The sequence below is a fragment of the Dendronephthya gigantea genome, unplaced genomic scaffold (assembly GCF_004324835.1).
Source record: "Dendronephthya gigantea isolate DGI-Jeju-01 unplaced genomic scaffold, DenGig_1.0 000006F, whole genome shotgun sequence".
In the NCBI taxonomy this organism is placed as follows: domain Eukaryota; kingdom Metazoa; phylum Cnidaria; class Anthozoa; order Malacalcyonacea; family Nephtheidae; genus Dendronephthya; species Dendronephthya gigantea.
The window spans coordinates 1574872-1593707 of NW_021163016.1; the positions used below are offsets into that span (position 1 = coordinate 1574872).

General features: G+C 34.9%; 1 protein-coding gene across 3 annotated transcripts; it reads left to right on the forward strand.

Moving 5' to 3' along the window:
* The first annotated feature begins 647 nt into the window (after positions 1-647).
* LOC114516516 (adhesion G protein-coupled receptor E2-like) lies at positions 648-18479 on the forward strand. Of its 3 annotated transcripts, none has more exons than XM_028536024.1 (21): positions 648-757; positions 2087-2126; positions 2970-3293; positions 4240-4310; positions 4648-4719; positions 5021-5138; positions 5716-5808; positions 5902-5962; positions 6749-6887; positions 7296-7433; positions 7511-7614; positions 7762-7876; positions 7952-8105; positions 8551-8620; positions 8965-9031; positions 9350-9435; positions 9800-9929; positions 10419-10460; positions 10719-10783; positions 17505-17547; positions 18430-18479. In XM_028536024.1, exons 1-21 carry the CDS (start codon positions 689-691, stop codon positions 18439-18441), a joined length of 2013 nt encoding a protein of 670 aa, XP_028391825.1. In that variant the 5' UTR covers positions 648-688; the 3' UTR covers positions 18442-18479. The 3 variants fall into 3 exon arrangements, with proteins under 3 accessions (XP_028391825.1, XP_028391826.1, XP_028391827.1); XM_028536025.1 differs by having other exon boundaries at positions 5024-5138; XM_028536026.1 differs by lacking the exons at positions 17505-17547; positions 18430-18479 and adding an exon at positions 10996-11054.
* Positions 18480-18836: the final 357 nt, after the last annotated feature.

An 18836-nucleotide genomic window follows, 5' to 3' on the forward strand; every position in this document is an offset into this window, starting at 1 on the left:
GAACTGACATGTGTAAGAACAATTTGTATATATCGTCTGTATATTGCACGCGTTTACACAAATATGATTCTTGGATTGGCAAACTCGCAGCTCATGCTATTGTCTTACGTGCGTGTACGCGTGCATATGAACCAATATACGAAATTCTTACAAAATTAAGCTTGAATTTAACCACAAACTAAAGTAATTTTATGTATTCATCGACAGGCTCTCGTATTTAAGAACTATTCTGGGAGATAGTGGCGTCCATCGAACATTAATCGAGGGGGGCCATATTCATATAATGTATATTTCGCTTTCAATAGAAATCAGCCTGATTTCTATTGAAATTGAAATTGTTTTCAAAAGACATTAGCCAGAATTCATATGAATTCAAGCATAATCTAACACAATTTTGCTCAACTTTAACAAAGCATAACGAAGCTTTTTGTTGCTCTTTGGTAAATTTTACTATAGCAGTCGCGTTAAATGCTGATTGGCACGCAGGCTTTCTTAAAATATATATATCATAAGTTATCAGACCTGTGCCATCTGGAGTACAATTACGTCCATCAATCCTTTCTTCCTTATTGGTTAAGCACAGGTGAGAAATTAAGTGTCTTAAGTTAATTTTCACAAATGCAATCGATCCATATGACTTTAAACACTGAACCTATCTACCGTCTATATTTAAATTCAACGGCAAGCAATGTTTCTAGTCGAAAAACAAGTCTTCTTAATCGCTAGTTTTTTTCTCTGCAGTCTAGCTAAGAAAGTGGTAAGGATATAGATATAATAATATATTTAATTGTATTTTTCTTACTATATATTGACCTTTTAAAGTTACTGTTTAACATTATAACGGACTCGGCCTAATTTGCGTTGGGTATAATATTAATAGATATTTCTTTTATGACCTATATATTGTTATATGTATGCATGTTATAGAATGGCTTCTAAAAAGTGAAATATACTACTTATTACAGCATTTTCTGAGCACGTAGATCGACAAATCGATCAATTAGCAATACAAGCCGGTTAATTGTTATACAAGAAAACTCTATATTTGATGTTTTGACCCAAATAGGAGACATCAGAAGATCCTTTGGTTGAGACGTCGATATATTTTACTCGTGCCTTTCTTTACCCATGCCATGCTTTTAAATTTGAAATGCATTTTATATAAACCTATTTGTCTGAAGATGTATACACTGGTTGCTATATATATCTTATTGCTTGCATCCATGTTATCAATTAAGCGATCATTGACATTGTATTTTATTACATTGACAAATTTCTCGAAGATCAGCGAGTATTCACGTAAACACATCTATCATAGAGATGCTGGAAAAGTCAATAATTAGCTTTTTTATTCGACGAAGGCGCAAGTATAATTCATTTATACGCTCCGTGTTTATTTAAGGCAATTGCATGTCATTAACGGGATGTACGCTAAGTGAAAACAACGCCCATTTTATATTCCTGTTTTAAGACTGTTTCTTTTTGGATAATAGTGCAGATGTATATCGATGAAAGAACTTATGATCTTTACAAAATTTATTATATGAACAAGCAAAGTTCAAACTTGCAAGTTTTCAGTGATCTGTTGGCGCCATATTGGAAGTCAGGATCATTGCTGCAGTCGAAATAGCTTTGTCATACAATTTATAATGGTAGTTTAGGTCATGTGTATAAATCCTGAATTCTCTCGCGAATCTAAAGGGCTGGCGTTAAGGAAAAAACAAATATCTACGGTGTCGTAGGTTTCGATATATATAAATTCTTTGAAGAGCAGATGTTCAGGATGAGCAGGTGAAGAACAAAAGCATAACTCGTGAACCTTTAGAACCATAGCGCATGAAACCAAGTATAAATATAGAAGGCTGTACTTTCCCGTTAAAACTCTCGCGATCCATCGGTGAGTTAACCAGGGTCTACCTTATGGTCTCATCTTTATAATTTTCGAACAAACAAACATTCTAATATCTCTGGCGTTTCCATGTCGTGCAAATGGTCTGCACAACAGCCTCCCCCCCTTACGAAACCGCTTCGGATTCATCCCTGCAATACATGAAATTAACCTTACACGTAATAATTATTTTAACAGTCAGAAAGCGAAGACCAATGCGCCGGAGGATGCAAAAGAGGTTGGTAAAGAACTTTATATTTATAGTAAACGAGACTTTTATCATCCGAAATATTTCACATACCCTATCTTAATGATATTAGCCGAAATCATATTAGAGATTGGAAACAAATCTGGGAAACTCGTCTGTTGTGAATCCGGTCACAGACGGTTTCTCGTCCGGATTCTACAGTCTAAAGGCTAGTTTCCACTCAGGAAAATTCTCCTTTGGATCGGACAGGACAGGAAAGTTTCCTTTGTATAAACGCCGCCTGAGAACTCACCGACAAAGGAAATTTTCCTGTCCGTTCCGATCCTAAGGAGATTTTTCTTGAGTGGAAACTAACCTTAAGGGCTGTTTTCCACTGCCGCGTTTTTGTACGTAAGTATACGCACGTAAAAGTTTATATAAAAATCTTTTAAATCATACTCCTGAGTTAACGATTGAATATATGTATAGGGTTATATGGCATAAAATTATTTATACAACATCTCAGAAGGTTCTAAGCTTTTACTGTAGTGTATGAATACCTGCGAAAAACGCCAAAGTGAAAAACAGCCCTATGTAAAACTTTCCCGTCTATGACAAGTTGGACGGGAATCCCTTCTGGACGAGAAACTTCAAACTCGTGTTGAGTTCGCATTTAGACGGATAAGTCAGACGAAGAGAAAATAAACAAAATTATTATTGTAATAATTACGGTACCCTATTTTATTATCTATCCTATTATATATAGCTATATATTGCCTCAATAGAAAGGCTTTTACTATCAACTTTCCTGCTTTAGATGAGATTCCCGACGTTCCTAATACGAATTCCGCTATTATTGTGAAATTGACTTTAACTTTTTCTTTGCATATCTAGGCTGTGAAACTGAAATTGAATATCTAGGCTGTGAAACTGAAATTGTATATCTAGGATATGAAAAAAATCACAAATTGTCCGAAAAGAATCAAGAGATTAAGAAGCAATGTGTTAGTAAGGAACAGTTATCAGTAATAAAAGACATGAAAGTAAAGGAACTTCAAAAAAAAATGTGTGAGGAAATTGATGATTCACATCCAAGCTCTAAACCAACGAGGAATTCCAAATCTAAATGTGCTGATTTGATGATCGGTTGGTATGAAACTCTGAAATTATCGCCATCGTTCGAACAGCAGACAACCACGGCAGGCAATATTACAGCAGGTAGGATTGCAAAGATTCGTCTGTTGTACTTTCCGGTCGTGATAAAAATACAAAAAACTTGTTCATGGAAGATGTAGAAAAAAGATGTATCTATATTCAATTAGATCACAGTTAATAGAATATATGGTTTGGAGACAAGGCCTGAATCTGCTCACGCGATTGGTCAAAATCAATCACGTGGTTTCTTGCGTGTTTTCTTGCGGTTTCTTGCTTTCCTGGTGACAAATCTTGGGAATCATAATTTATTCGCAATAATCGTGGTTTGTTCGCAATAACCCAGAATGGGTACCCGTGCCTATTTCATCCATACCCGGCCTTTGTTTTGGTAGTCTGAGAACTAGTAATATTGCGCACGGGTACCCATTTTAACGGTGCCGTGCCAATAAATTGAGTGTAGTGTAAACGGGGCTTAATCCTTAGGCCTTAATTAACTATGGCTTGTCCGGGTTGATGCAAAAAATGGTTCCTTTCTCGTCACGTGTTTATTGCATTTTTGTACCAATGGCATTCGTCTTGCTAAGCTCATCAATCTTGACTTGAAAAATATGTTAATCAAAAGATTGCTATTAGTTTATCTGTGCAAAATACAATAGACATGTGATGAGAAAGGAACAATATTTTGCCAGCCATTCACAAGATATATGAGAGCATTTTTGACTGATTTGCATTTCCCGATTTGACGGTCGTGTCCGGTGACTTTAAAGGCTAATAAATCTGTTCAGTAACACAATGTATTGAACTTTTGATAGCTATATTCAAAATCTGCAACTATGGTATAAGCACTTTAAAAAATTGTAATTGTTGGAAAGGAAGAACGGCTTTTGCTTCTCCTTTGAGATTAGATCATTTCATCTCAGTTAAAGAGTCCATTTCATTTTTGTTCTGGTTTTAGTCTGCCTGTTGTATGTAATTTGATTAAAGTACATATAATGCTCCTCAATTTCAGGAGAGATTTCTGAAAGTTGTCGTGAGATTATCCGGTGTTTTTACAACATTACGAGGTCTCGAAAAAACAAGGTAATTGTATGATCTTGCAATTGAATTCATATAGTTTTCCACAAGCAAACGCGCAATATGTGTCTTTAGAATCAATTGGCTTCAATATGTGTCTTTAGAATCATGATTTTTCTAATTGTCCCCAGGTTTTATTTCCTCGCTGAATGTGAAGGGAATTAAATTTGGAATATTCTGTGAGCCCCCCCTTAATCTTTACTCGTTTGCTATACCCCTGTGAGACGTCAAGTTGATTTAATATTTCATATTCTTCAGAAAAATCTAAGTAAAAATGGTTATCAATTGCAAACTAAATGGACCATTGCTTCACGTCAATATGACAAAATTGTTTGTTTTTCAGGAAATAATATCAGCAGGATTCCATAGAAACTTTGGCAAGGCATTTGGGGAGAAAAATTCGAAGTTTAGAAATGTAATTCGTGTTTTATTGAACTTTAATTAAGTAACGTTGTTATGTTTTATATCTTTTACTCCTCTGTTTCTATCTTATCATTAGTGTATTTACTGTTATTGTGTTCGGTAGCAAAGCCAGGCTTGACAAATCAGTCAGCCGTGTTTTGTTGTTCATTGAATGTGCATGAAAACAATTCTCTTTTTGTGGATATTAAGTCAAAATATGCAAGCTGCCCAAGCTACAGATTGTTCTCATCCTTGTATATATATATATTGTTTATTTTTTTCATTCCATCCTTGTAATTCCTGAATTTCTGAAGCAGCAACCGCAAGTCTTCCCAAAAGCATATAGTTTTCGTAAACGTATTAAAGAAATGGTTCAACTTGTTAACTCAACTTGCGATGACGAGTCATTCAAAGTAAAAAACGGCAGTTGTGGTATGTTAGTCTTAAAGATATATCTATATTCATTGAATCATGGAATCATGTTTAGCTGCCCATATGGCGGTTTTTCACTAGGCTAAATTTTTCGATCAGATAGAAGAAGGGTAAAGAAGATGAGCGCCTCTTGCAACTTGCACTCGTATCAACTTGAACTCTCGTGTGAGCCAAAATCACCGGGAAACGACCTGGCCGCGCCTTTAGTTGCACTAAATAAAATTTATACTTTCGAACGTTCTAAAATTCGCTAGGAAATATATTTTAATTGTAAGTTATATGAGACTTTTTATCACGTAATTTGTCTTCTTTGTTCGACTCTCTTCTAATTTCGATGTATGAAGTCACCCATGCAATAGATAGAATTCGAATCCTTCCTTTTTTCCCATGTGAACACGTAAAATCGGTCAGGTTTTATCCATTTTTACCGTGTTAACACCTCGGCACACCGAACGAATTTGAACACGGTTCAGAATTCGTCCGGTCCGTGTAAACGTAGCCTCAGTATACATATTATAAATGCATATTGGTACGATAGCTGTTATCATATTTGCATCCACCATTTTCTTTATTTCAGAAATGGATGTTGTCGTGTTGAGTTCTTTGGAAAATCAGAATGGCCTATTACCGCGCAAATCTCTTTTGAAGTTATGTCGAAATCAGTCAAAATGTAAGAAAATACGGTTACGTGCCAGGCTGTTGTAAAAAACCTTCGATAACTTATATGTAAATCTCTGCTGAAAGTGCTTTGACCATTTTGTAGGTACAGTGAAAATTATGACCATTCGAATGAAGAACGTCACCGTAGACACTAGCTATCTGTGGTATATATTTGTTTACATTTTGTAGGCAAACCCCAATTAGAATGCCTAAATTTCTAATACTTCATATAAAATGGTAAATAATGTACCTTTTTACCAGAAGTAGTCAAAATTTATGCATTCTGATTGGGTTACTGAAAATGTAAAAAAACTCGCTGATTGGTCTAAAAAGAAATTCCGCCTTGTTATCATGCATTCAAACCACATGGGTATCTCATAAAATAACGAAAATGAAAATTAGCAGACATCTTAGCAGGACTACACTTAATTTATTGATTTAATCTTTATGCCGTAAGAAAGAGCAGTTTTTCATCATCCCAATGAGACCAATCTTTAATTTATTTAACGGCAAGAATTGATCGAAATTTTTTAAAATAAAAATTCGCATTCGAAATCAAATTTGTCCGATTAACTGCAAAGCGATGAAAATTTTAGTCATTTTTATAAGTTTTGCTATCTTGAGATGCGTGTATCAACATGCAACAATAAAAGAATAAGGTTTTTTTACATAATTTTAATATAATTTTTAACCCATGATTAATTAGTTATTAATAGCCTTTATGACATAAAAAAATATTCTTAAAAAGCTGGATAACCCCTTGGACTCCATATCTTCTTGTATATCAACCATAAAAACAATCAGTTTGAAAAAAAAATGAACATCATGTAAAACGGGCAAGAATATAATTTTGAATGTGTAATAAAACGGTATGTGAAATACAAACCAACACTTGATCGAAGCATTTAGCTATATAGTACAGAATGTAATGTTTAACTGCTTTCGCTTAGGAAATCGCTACCGCTGGCCTTTTCTGACGTCATATCTTTGGATTATATTGCAAACGGGCAACTTTTATCAACACTAGAAAATGAAACAATATCTTTGAGTTTTCCTAACAAGCTTAAGAAGAATGTTGCAAGAAAACAGGTAGTGCGTCTACCTGCATGAACTGTACGTAGAAAGTGTTTCAGAATTGTTTTAGCAAACATTTCACACGCATATCACATGCACATTGCCGATGAAATAAGTGATAGTTAATAAAACGCTGCCGCGATATCTCTTCCACGAGTATCAAAGTACTAATTACATGTGGATTTCCTTGGTATTTTCTTCATGAGTTTTCAATAAGTTTGAGAAAGTAACTTCAATACCTCACAGTCATCTAATGCTTCATTGAATCTCTGCTAATCAGGATGTTAACCGCCCTTAAGTCGGGTTGCTTCCATTAATCATTTCAAAAGAACTTGTACCTTTGAAATATTTCCAACGTACTAGAACTTTTGAAATATGTTCACTTCCACTTTAAAGTTGCTTTTTCTTGTTTTAACATTTTAGGTGAAGTGCATGTTTTTGGACGGAGAAAAATGGAAGGATGAGAATATGAGTGTTGGTTCAGTTAATGAAGATAATATTACTTGTTTGACGGATCACTTAACAAGCTTTACAATGGTTATTCTTTCCAAAGCAGACGGGGTAATAACGTGTACCAACGATTTTCAGATATCATGTTGTATTTCATATGTTCATTCGGTACAAAATATTTAATCCAGGTGAGCGATTCAGACAGAAAAGCAATAGCTGTTATCAGTTATATCGGATCTGGACTGTCGTTGGCTGGTCTAATGTTCTCGTGTGTTGTCTACATTGTTCTTTAGTAAGTATAATCAATGGTTAACAATTATTCTCCGAAGACGAGGAAGAACGCGACAGTGGAAATCAGCCCGTAGGCTGTCATCCATGGTGCTCCCTCAAAGTTAAATCGTACTTCATAAATAGATTTCGTCGTGTTTTCAAATTTTAGCAAAGATCTCAAGATGCTGACGACCAGTCGGCACTTGGTGCATTTCAACTTGCAGATTGCATTGGGATTGACACAAATGATCTTTCTCGCCGGTGGGGTCGCCACACAAAATAAGGCAAGACATGAATAGTGCATATAGTTGTGGATTATTTTAAAGATGTTTAAGCCGAATTTTTATCTATTTTTACAGGTTGTTTGCAAGGTTGTGGCCATCTTGGTTCATTATTTTTCCTTGGCTTCTTTTGTGTGGATACTTCTTGAAGCTGCGATGCTTTATTTAAAGCTAATCTCTGTGTACAGTGGAGAGTTTGTGAGAATAAAGAAATTCATGATATTTGGTTGGGGTAAGTGTCACGTTATAAGTATCTGTTTTGATGCACAAAATTTTGACTTTTGTTGCTCGCCGTATTTTCGTATTTAGAAAGCATTTCGTTGTCAAATTGACCCCTATACATGCACATTTAGCTGATGAGCAAATTGCGCTGTAAAGGATTGCAAACTCACTCGTTCATTGCTTTTGCGATTCTTTGCAACTCGTGCAGGAAATACATACGCACTCGCCAACCATGAAGTACTGTGTAATTTATATTCAAGGTAATATACACACACATGCAATTGTTGTATATAGGACATGGAACGACATTGATGATAAACTGAAAAAGATTTCAGAACAAAAGTCTTTTAAGAAGAAACTAAAAGAACATCTTAGTAGCTAGATAAAATAGATTTTAGGTGCAGTTTATAGAAGTTTAGTAATATATAATAATAACATCGATATATAATTTTCAGGATTTCCTTTCGTGTATGTTGGTTGCATTGCGGGACTACAAACTAACAAATATGGTACAATAAAACAATGGTAAACATATTTTTAATTTTCTCCTATCGATAAATAAACCTTTCTTAATTTTTGCAACACTAATGATATTCATGCAGGCGTTAATTAGCGAGAATATTTGTGATCCACAATCACGAAAAAGATGATGTGAATATCTCACGCATCTCGGAACAAAGAGGAAGAAAAGCATCAATGGAATTGAGTGAAGTCAGTGAATATGACAACAGCGGAATTAAATCAGTTGCAATTTCAGTACATTGTAAAGAAAAATATACCTTCAATTTTTCTCGTCATCGTGAACTGCGAATATTTTCAGTAATTTAAAACGTATTTTCATCTGACTACCGCGTTATACACTCTTTCAGGTGTTGGATATCTTACGAAGAAGGCCTGTCCTGGGTTTTCTTTGCGCCAGTGGTCATAACATTATCGGCAAGTTCATACTTACATTACACATACTAATAACCTATATGATAGAGTGGTAGTCTGGTGCCCGAATACATCCTCGTCCCTAGGTTTTTCGCCGTAGTACGCGAAAACCCTGGTAACGAGGATGGCTCGAATATGGCGAAATCCATATCTTATACCGATGGTGTAAAACCCGATATTCTTACCTTCTAATGACGCACAGACCTTTCAACAACATACGACGCCTCCGCAGGTCAACATTCAGCGATTCCCATTTCTCAATGCATGAATCAACTATAAACTTACAGTTTAACATTCACAAAGCAATCGCATTAATTACAGGTAACCATAGTGGTTGTTATTGCTGTGGCTCGTGTAGTGTTTCATCATTCAAACACCGAAGGTCACGATACCAAGAAAAAGATCATGTAAGTTATATATTGCGCACAATCCTGAAACGGCATTGCGATATTGAGCGTCAACACTCTACTCTAAGCTACGGCCGGTAGGTGTCGAAAATTCAAAGCGTCAAGTCCTTATGTAAAGAGAGAGTTTGCCTACGTTTTGAACTTCTATACTTCTATACTAATACGCTGTGTTTTCTTAATATCTAAGAACATTTAGGTACCTGTACCTTTTAATGAATGAATACGAACTAGTGTTTTTGACGAGAGAAATTCGAAACATGCAAAATTTGGGCAGAATTTTTATCTCAGGACCTCACATTATTATGAGCCGAACCGATGCGCAGAACGGACTCGTTTGCCACTTTAATATTAATCTTTTCTACAGCTCTGCGGCTCGAGGTATTATCATATTATTTCCAACTCTTGGTCTTTCCTGGGCGTTCGGTGTCATTGCAAGATATAGCACTGACGTGGTTGTATGGCAATATCTGTTCGCAATATTTACATCGATGCAGGTAACATGGGATGCCATTGTTGCTGTATGTCAATGCTTAATTCTGTTTGCATAATGCAACAAATTCTTGTATTTCTCACAAGGCAAACTCTACTTAAATTCAGGATAGGGCAGGGATGCTATACCTTTGTCTCTAAAACAATGGTTTGAGTATAAAGACGGCTTTTTTGTCAAGCCCGATCCAATCCATATAATCCTTCGTTCCAAATCAAATACTCAAAGTATTCATTTAAATTATAAGTCGCATGCCTGGCACTGACGTTTCAGGGTGTTTCGTCAGGCTCGGGCACGTTAGGTTTTTCCTATACTACATAAAGCCCGGTTCACGTATGACGCTGGTTACCCGAAGACATCAGATTGTCGATAGCGCTTGAACCGGAAAATTTTGAAACGATTTCATGGATCACACGATATGCATGTATGCCTCAGTTATATAAACTATGAAACTCATCAATTATATTTCAACACTCGGTGAAACACTTTTTAACAGGGATTTCTCATCTTTCTCATCTATGGAGTTTGCAACAGAGAGGTTCGTAATAGTTTCTTAATTAAGTTATGAATAGTATCAGGTGCATGGATAAACTCACTTGGATTTGGGTAAACACGATATATTTTTGTGTGCGGCACAAAAGTAATGTTAAATGTTTCTATGGCAATCTTTAAAGTTTTATGCTGGGTCCACATAATTATTATAAGAATTCGTTTTCCACCTGAAAGCGAGTCAATTCGAAATCGAACATCGATGAGACGAAGAAACCGTTACGACGTAACTTATACTTTTCTGCAGATTCGTAAAGCAGTTGGTCGAAAAATGGGCTACGAAGTCAACCCTACCTCTGGCTTGGAAATAAGGTAGATATATATATAACATATTCATGGTGTACATCCCTTTAATCTCGAGCAAAATTCATTGCAAGGGGTTCAGTGTCAATTATATGTAGGATTGCAATGTTTTATATAGTATTTGTTAATTTGTCACTTTGTTTTTGTTTGTTTGTTTCGAACGACCAAACTTTGGAATAACAAAATTGTAATATTAATACTGAAAACTAAATTTATTTTAGGGGATGAAAGTATCTTCAATTAAAAATAACAATGCATGTTAAAATATTAGAACTTATAAACATTTAACATTTCATCTATTCAGTATATATATATATATATATATATCATATAGCATGTATAAACATTATTCAAATCTATGTTGATGGTAATTAACACTGAAGCACTCTTCTGTTTCTACATTCTTGCTTTGTGTCATAAAATTACAAAAAGAGACATAAGCCCTAGCTATTTAAACTACGCACGATTTTAGGTTTGGTACGGATGAAATTTAGAACAAATCTCCAAATTTAGTCCAAATAATGTCATTTTTATCTGTACCAAACCTAAATTGAAATATGCAGAAAATTAAAACTTGGCATAGGTTAAACGCGGGCAGTATAGTATATTTGATGAGAAACAAAAGATTTTTTAAAGCAATAAAAGAAACAGGGGTCCTCTGTAATTAGCAGGGTGTAAGTGAAATTTTGCTGAGCAATTATTTAGGTTTGCCGACTAGGCTGCTCACCACAATCATAGTTGGCACCAGGCAAGAATAATTTTTGCTTCTATTCAGTGTTTTGTGAACAGTAGATGTTCAATCAGCTAAAGTAATAATAATAATAATAATAATAATAATAATAATAATAATAATAATAATAATAATAATAATAATAATAATAATAGTCTCCAAAGTGTTGAGATAATCTTGTAAATTATGTACGGCAGCATTTTAAGTTATATGACGTAAATGCCCGTAGTACATTATTTTATTGATTGTGGCTACCTTTGTGCAAATACCCATCAATTGCAACATGATTTTGTGATTTCCATCCAAAGACCAAATGTTCTCTTGAAAAGAAGATATTCACAAGCGTAATTTCAGCCCCGTTTACACAACACTCGATTTTTTGGTACGGTGCGGCTAAAATAGGTACCTGTGCCCAATTCATTTGTGCTTGACCTTTGTTTTGGTAGCCTGAACACTAAAAAAATTGGCTACGGGTACCCGTTTTAGCCGTGCCGTGTAAATAGGTAACATGCACCGAAGGACTTATAACCTCATTAACGAACGAAACTTACGTTAAGATCATTGTTCCCTATTGGCTGGGACTGCCAAATTCGTTCGTTACCGTAAAATGCCAGGCCCTCATTGGTTGAACGTTTAGTGTCAGGTATGATATATTCATAATCGAAAATAAGTTTGCAGTTCTGTTTTGCATAAGTTCTTTCAGCGCAAGTTGAATGCTTAAAATATATTCTAATCTTAAAACGCCTTTAAGCCTAGTTTACACTTGTCTGGGATTCCCTTTGGGCTTTGTCCTCAGACAAAGTTGACCGCTGGTGTGCAAAATGCTTTTCTGAGATTATCGGAAAGTAATACAATGGATCCCCGATTCTTAGGAGCCAGTGTGATCCAGGCCTTACACTGATCGATCATCATATATAGCTTATGCATGTACATTCAAGTTCATTTGACATTATGTAGACTCTAAAATTCGCTCGACTTCATGGATTACTCTGCGTCCTCTCATTGAAGGCAGTAAAACTTTTAGTTCTATACTAGAAGTTCATCTTTTCTCGCAGCTTGGTAATTTCAACTAAATAAATGTTTGTTTGTAAAAGACTGCTTTATATTTCCATATTTATTGTGCTGAGAGAGCATGTCCCAAAGGACTAATAGTCTTGATCTATCTTATGACATGAAAATTTACACCGGCATTGCATGCGAGTAATAATTGTTTTCTAACATTTCACAATGTTGTGCTTGTTTCGCGATCATCATATAAAAATTAATAGTGTCAGGTGCAGGTATATGGGATGCTTTTTCCACAATCCTATGCTACAAAATTTATGGAAAATACCGAAAATATAACGAATTTTGAAAACATTGCAATCGACTATTTACTTTTAACGGACATCAACATGCTTACATGCATACGTCGTCTCATTTGCAATTATTATACATCTAGCCAATCACAATTAGAACTTTTACGTTCGTACATTTGCATAACTGAATATAACGTCGCTTACGGTCTTCGGTGCATGTTAACTAATAAATCGAGTGTGTAGTGTAAACAGGGCTTAAAAATTCTCTTGTACAAGCGTATTTAGGGGCTGTTTACATGAGCCCGGTTACCCGAGATTCAACGAAGTGGGAGAGGACTTTGAGGTATTGAAATAAGCCTTTATGACACCAAACAAGCACATTAATTGTGCAACTCAAACAATGGATAATGAATCATGATTAACCTCATCATCTACAGGGTGTCCCAAAAAAAACGAAAACTATTGAAATCACCCATAACAATGCAATTGTTAGAGTTTGAATGCCTAAGCACTCTGTTGGGTCCCATAGGTGTATAAATGTTTGCCATGTAGTCATTTTTATGCATGCATATGATGCAGTAAAATTTGCTTGTTCGCAAAATGATATTTATCAACAATATTTACAATTTACAAATATGGATAACATTATTTAAATGTGCATCTCAAGGACCATGACCTTCGACATGTCCCCTTTCTCTAGCAACACAAAGCATTTAGCATTTTATAAGTTGCATTAAATCCCCACGGGCTATAATTCGTGAACACGGCATTCAAATTTTAACAATGAGTGATTTCAATAGTTTTCGTTTTTTTTGGGACACCCTGTATTGTTTGAATTGCATGCATTCGACACGACGAAAACATGATTTCTAATGACTTTTACACCATGTACATATAACCCTTGTATTGTTTTTCCTAATATGTTATGCGTAAATTTTAATGATGTAAGCTAGTGCATACTCGCTTTCAATTTCCTGCATGCACAACAGTGGTTGACGGGCATGCATGCTCATGCACCAAAAGTTAAAACAACAAACAACCAGCATTTTGGTAACAATTAACACTCGGATATTCCATGGTAAACGACCATGCAGACGAATACGACGTATATTTTATCGAGGCATACATGAAAGGCATGCATCAGTACGCATGTATAAAAGTCCGAACAGCTTAACAAGTAAATACGTGAAAAGTCGGTATTTAATCCTTTCGGACGAACATCATTCTGAAGAGGAATTTTTGTTATTGTAAGTAGGAGTGCGAAATCAAGCGAACATCTAGAATTCAAGTACTTAAAAGCGAAAGTAAGTCATCATTCTGTGGTATGTTTACTTCATACTGGCGATTATCTGAATAATATAGAGGCGACAAGTAATAGTGTGTCACATGCATATAGCTGCCAGACAATAACGGTCTATTTCAACACGACAAGTTAGTACCAATATAACTTAGATGCATGTGGTCTACACTTCAAGATGCACATCCTTTGTAGCTATGGCTTCAAGTGCATGTGTTTATGATCGACTTACGGTAGGACTCAATAAAGGCGGTGTCACACTATGCAACTTTCCTTGCGACTTGCAATGCAATTCCATTTCTACGTCCAAAGTTGACTATACACATACTATACACAATCACACAATGTCCACACAGTAACGTTTTCCAGCGTATTCATTTCGTTTTCATGCCAAAACGGTTTCAAACGCCGTCAATTTACAATAGAAGTTGAAACTATAATTTAACATATTTAGCATATTTTCCCTTGGATCGTGTGGACAAGGCTTCAAAGTGGTAAACTAGATAAAAACTTTAGAATTTGAGTTCAAGTTTGAATTTTCTGTCTTAGAAACCTAACAAAATATGCTTAAAAATATAAAATTATCGACATTAACAAGACTTCAATTAAGTGAATATATGAAGACGCCATCTGGATTCAGTGTGAGCCTCTCTTTGAATTAATACCTCTCCATTGGTTGGTCGACACAAGTGGAATTGTCTTCTCATTTTCTACAACCGTCTTGTGCGACCTTTTAACTTAAACACTTGACTTATACCGTCTTCTGAAAGACAAGCAATATGTTGGTTTGCGAAAAAATTTTACATTACTTTATCGCTTCGTGGTTCATCTGCGGTTTTGCTAATTCTACGGTATGAATACGGGTTTTTTAATAGTTTCTACGTTTTTCTTTAATTTTTTCTATTAAATTAAATATACGGTTAAACGGGATTACCAAATATAACTTATTTGTATAATCAATATAGCGATGCATGCAAGTATACATTGGCTAAGTTTAAGAAAATTTATTAAGTTTGTCTTTCCAAAACATTCAGTATACTATATAGTTCAATATGTTTATATAATTATTGTAATTCTGACAAATCGCTGCAATACGTGGCTGCCGACAAATATAATTGTTTCGTGTGCTCATTTGGAAGGCAACGCATGATAGAAATATTGTATATGCAACAAGAGCGATAATTAAGCATTTGAAATTAACGTATTTTTAAAAGCAAACATGTTTTGACTTAACTATAAGCCATCTTCAGTGCGAATGAATAGATTATTTACATTGTGAAATATAGAAAATAGAAATATGATACAGGCGATGTGATACTCAATGTAAATAACTAATTGATTCGCAATGAAATTGATCAGATCATATATATAGCTATAATTACCTAGCCTTGTCGCTGTGACATGTCAGAAAATATCAAAATGGCTTGAATTTGTGCGACGTGTGGCACCGACAAATTTGCACCGGAGCGGAAAGATTTATTGCTAAAATTTTCCTGTTCAGACGATCAAAATTGCCGCTATACGACATGTTGCAGCGATTTGTCGCTTAGCGTTTACTAACCTTTACTGGCGGATTATGCGATATGAATTTGACTAGAGAGAACAACAGATATAAGACAGCGATTCTTACTGAATTTCAACTGATTGCATGCACAGAAACATCAAAAATGAATACAATGTATGATATAAAGTATTGGTATAAAATATTTGTTATATTTAGTAAAGTGCTATAGTCTGCTATAGACACGTATACAGGTTTAAATTTTTCCCTTTGGGTTAAACTATTAGGTATAGATCTATTGTGTCTTTTTAAATTCGCTATAATACACCAAACAAGTTGATCATAGTTTAAATAAGCTGGGAAGTCCTTAACAATTATTTCGCTCAGAAAAAGTCCACGTATATTCTTTCGAATGAAGTAAACGGAAGACTGCGCGGAATATTGATGCATGCTGCAATGATCACGAAAGCCATGTTAAATGGCGGGAAAATTTCTTGCTATATTTCACAACTGTATAGTGTATATATGTATAGTTTACAAGATATGGTCTGGTGGTATACAATGCATTTACCAGAACAGATCGAGAACATCATTTTGACTCATCTATCATATACTACTTAACCTTCCACAAAATTACCGCTGTTAATTTCGTTAATTTGAATATCTGCCCGACACGCAGCCCCTGACTAAACTCTACTTCGACTGCTCTTAAATTGAAGTCGTTTGTTATGCTTATCTTATAATCGTTTGTTATGCCGAGAAAAGCGGCGCCAAGCATATATCGGCTGCCGTACACCTGTATGTTTGCACTATGTAATTTTTTTCATATATATCCTGGCCGTTATTTACCCGCGAAAAAGTAAAGATTGCTAAAGGTAATAGCGAAACCGTAAATTGTTTATATATGATGGTAACAATTTGCTTGGGAAAAAGCAAGTAATATGATTAACAAACTGAATTAAGTGACGTCAACAACAGGTGAAAGTATTTAAACTCCGTGTTAAAAATGGGTCGAATGTCACATGCAAATGCTATGCCAAAATGATGAAACTTTTTCTTAAACAGTTCAGTAGGTTTAAACATTTCAAATGAGCTAAAATATCCTATGAATCATAGCCCTCGGAGACAAATTTAATACCGGAAAAAAGATTCCCGCAGCGCTTGATCACTGAGAGCTAGGGAAGGACTAAGACAGACGGCGGCGCAATTTTTCTTTCATCCCTGCTTGATTCCCATGTTGGGAGTTCGCGAGTTCTTGCTTCGTGCTTGTACTAATAGTTAGAATTAATGAATAAAATATAAACTGAAGCAAGTGTTAGTCTTAAAGAAGGGAAACTTGCCGTGAAAATTTGAAGATATATTAAATTTGACTAGGGAACGCGTTAGAAGTCGATTCTTGTTTTCAATGTGAGAAACATGACGCATGGAAAAAACAGAAACTGTACAGCGCTTATTTTTCAATATTATATTCCATCATTTGAAACACGTGGATATGTTAAAAATATTTAACTCACTGAGGCCGATATACCATATTAGAGTACACTCTAATGCATGCAAAAAAAATTAGCTAGCTATTGTAAAAAGACTAGCATTTAAAAGCCTAAAGGCTGCTTTGCAGTTACGCGTTTTTCTTGCGCACGTAAACGCACGTAAAAGTCTATATCTTTATATATGTTATCTTTGAAAAAACGAAGTGAAGAAATCGAAAGAATTTAGTTTTTCGCATATTTTAGTACGCACTTGTATATCTGGATGTTATATAATAAAAATTTAAAAGCATTTCAAATTTTCTGTGCGTGTACGTGCGTAGAAAAAATCCGTAACTGAAAAGCAGCCCTAACTTACGCCTTCAAAGTACCAGTGATACGTCAGAAAAAATAATCTTTCATCCTATATTTTCACAGCTCGAAAATCAGACCCATGATCGAAACAACATATGCAAAAAAGGTTTGTAGTATCTACGATAGTGGATTCAAATAAAATAAATTCAATTTATACCTTCTCAATTTAGAATGCGAGTGCTATTATTTAGATATATGCCTATCTGTTTTTGTATTTACTTCTATCACTCTTAGCAAAAATTAGGAATAATTATTAATTAATATAATTATTGTCTGGGAGAAACTTCTGGTGGTCTTGGGAAACATTTTGCCATTGTGAAACGAAAAGATGGTTTTGAAATGGAAACAAAATTGCTATAAAAATAATTTTATAGAGTCTTCTCTATTCTTGGGTTTCATGTGACGTCATAATCCCAGTGGGGGTCATCTCGAAATCGAGACACAGTAATTTTGTGTGAGTCAATTGTTCACTGTATGGGTTGTATGTGTTGGCTTTGTGCTTCGTAGCAAATATACGCAATTTCGTATCAAATCACTATGAGAACAATACGTGAAACTTACCAATATTTACAAGTTTATACGACAGAGACTGGTTTATTAGGTATTTATTAATGTCGTTGGTTTTGCATCTATATTATGTCTCACACAAAACCTATATTTTACCCAAATAAGAGTCAAATCTTTGTATGTGTATTAGTGTATAGTCATATCTATGTAAGTGTTTTCTCAGTGGTCATATGTAGTCATATCTTTGTAAGTGTGTATCAAATGTTAGCGATATTTTATTTTCTGCTTTAATGATATGAGAAAGGCCGTAGTATAGTGGTATAGTCTTTATCTGAGACCACCTTATAACTGAAATAGCTGTAATCGAATATGTTTTAGTGTAAAATCAAGAATATCGGAACAAATCAATTTACAACGATTATATAAATGGTATTTTGGCATTATGGATGTGAAATTAACTGCAACTAACTCTTTTTCTTAGCAACTGAAGTGAAATGCTTCAGTAAAAAAATCAAAAGTGTCAAAAAATGCCTAAAAGAACATAAAGGATGTTGCAATGATGGCGCAAAAGATTTTCCTTGTGCCATCAGAACAAAGAGCTCCACCAGAATCTTATGGATCTTACAGTGTAACAAAAACGAGACATATACAGGCACTAAATTAATGAGTGTACTAAGAAAAATGAATACCAGTTATTCAAATGTTCGTTGGTGTGAATATTACAGAAAGAACAACACTTTAAAGTTTAAGCTTTCAGGTAAGATTATAATTATTCGTGTGTTAAGCCTGTTTTCCACTAGGCGAATTTATTCGCGTGAACTGATATAAAAAGTTGGAAACCACTCTGCTTTTTCGCGGCGAATTCTTTCGCAAACCAATCACATCACC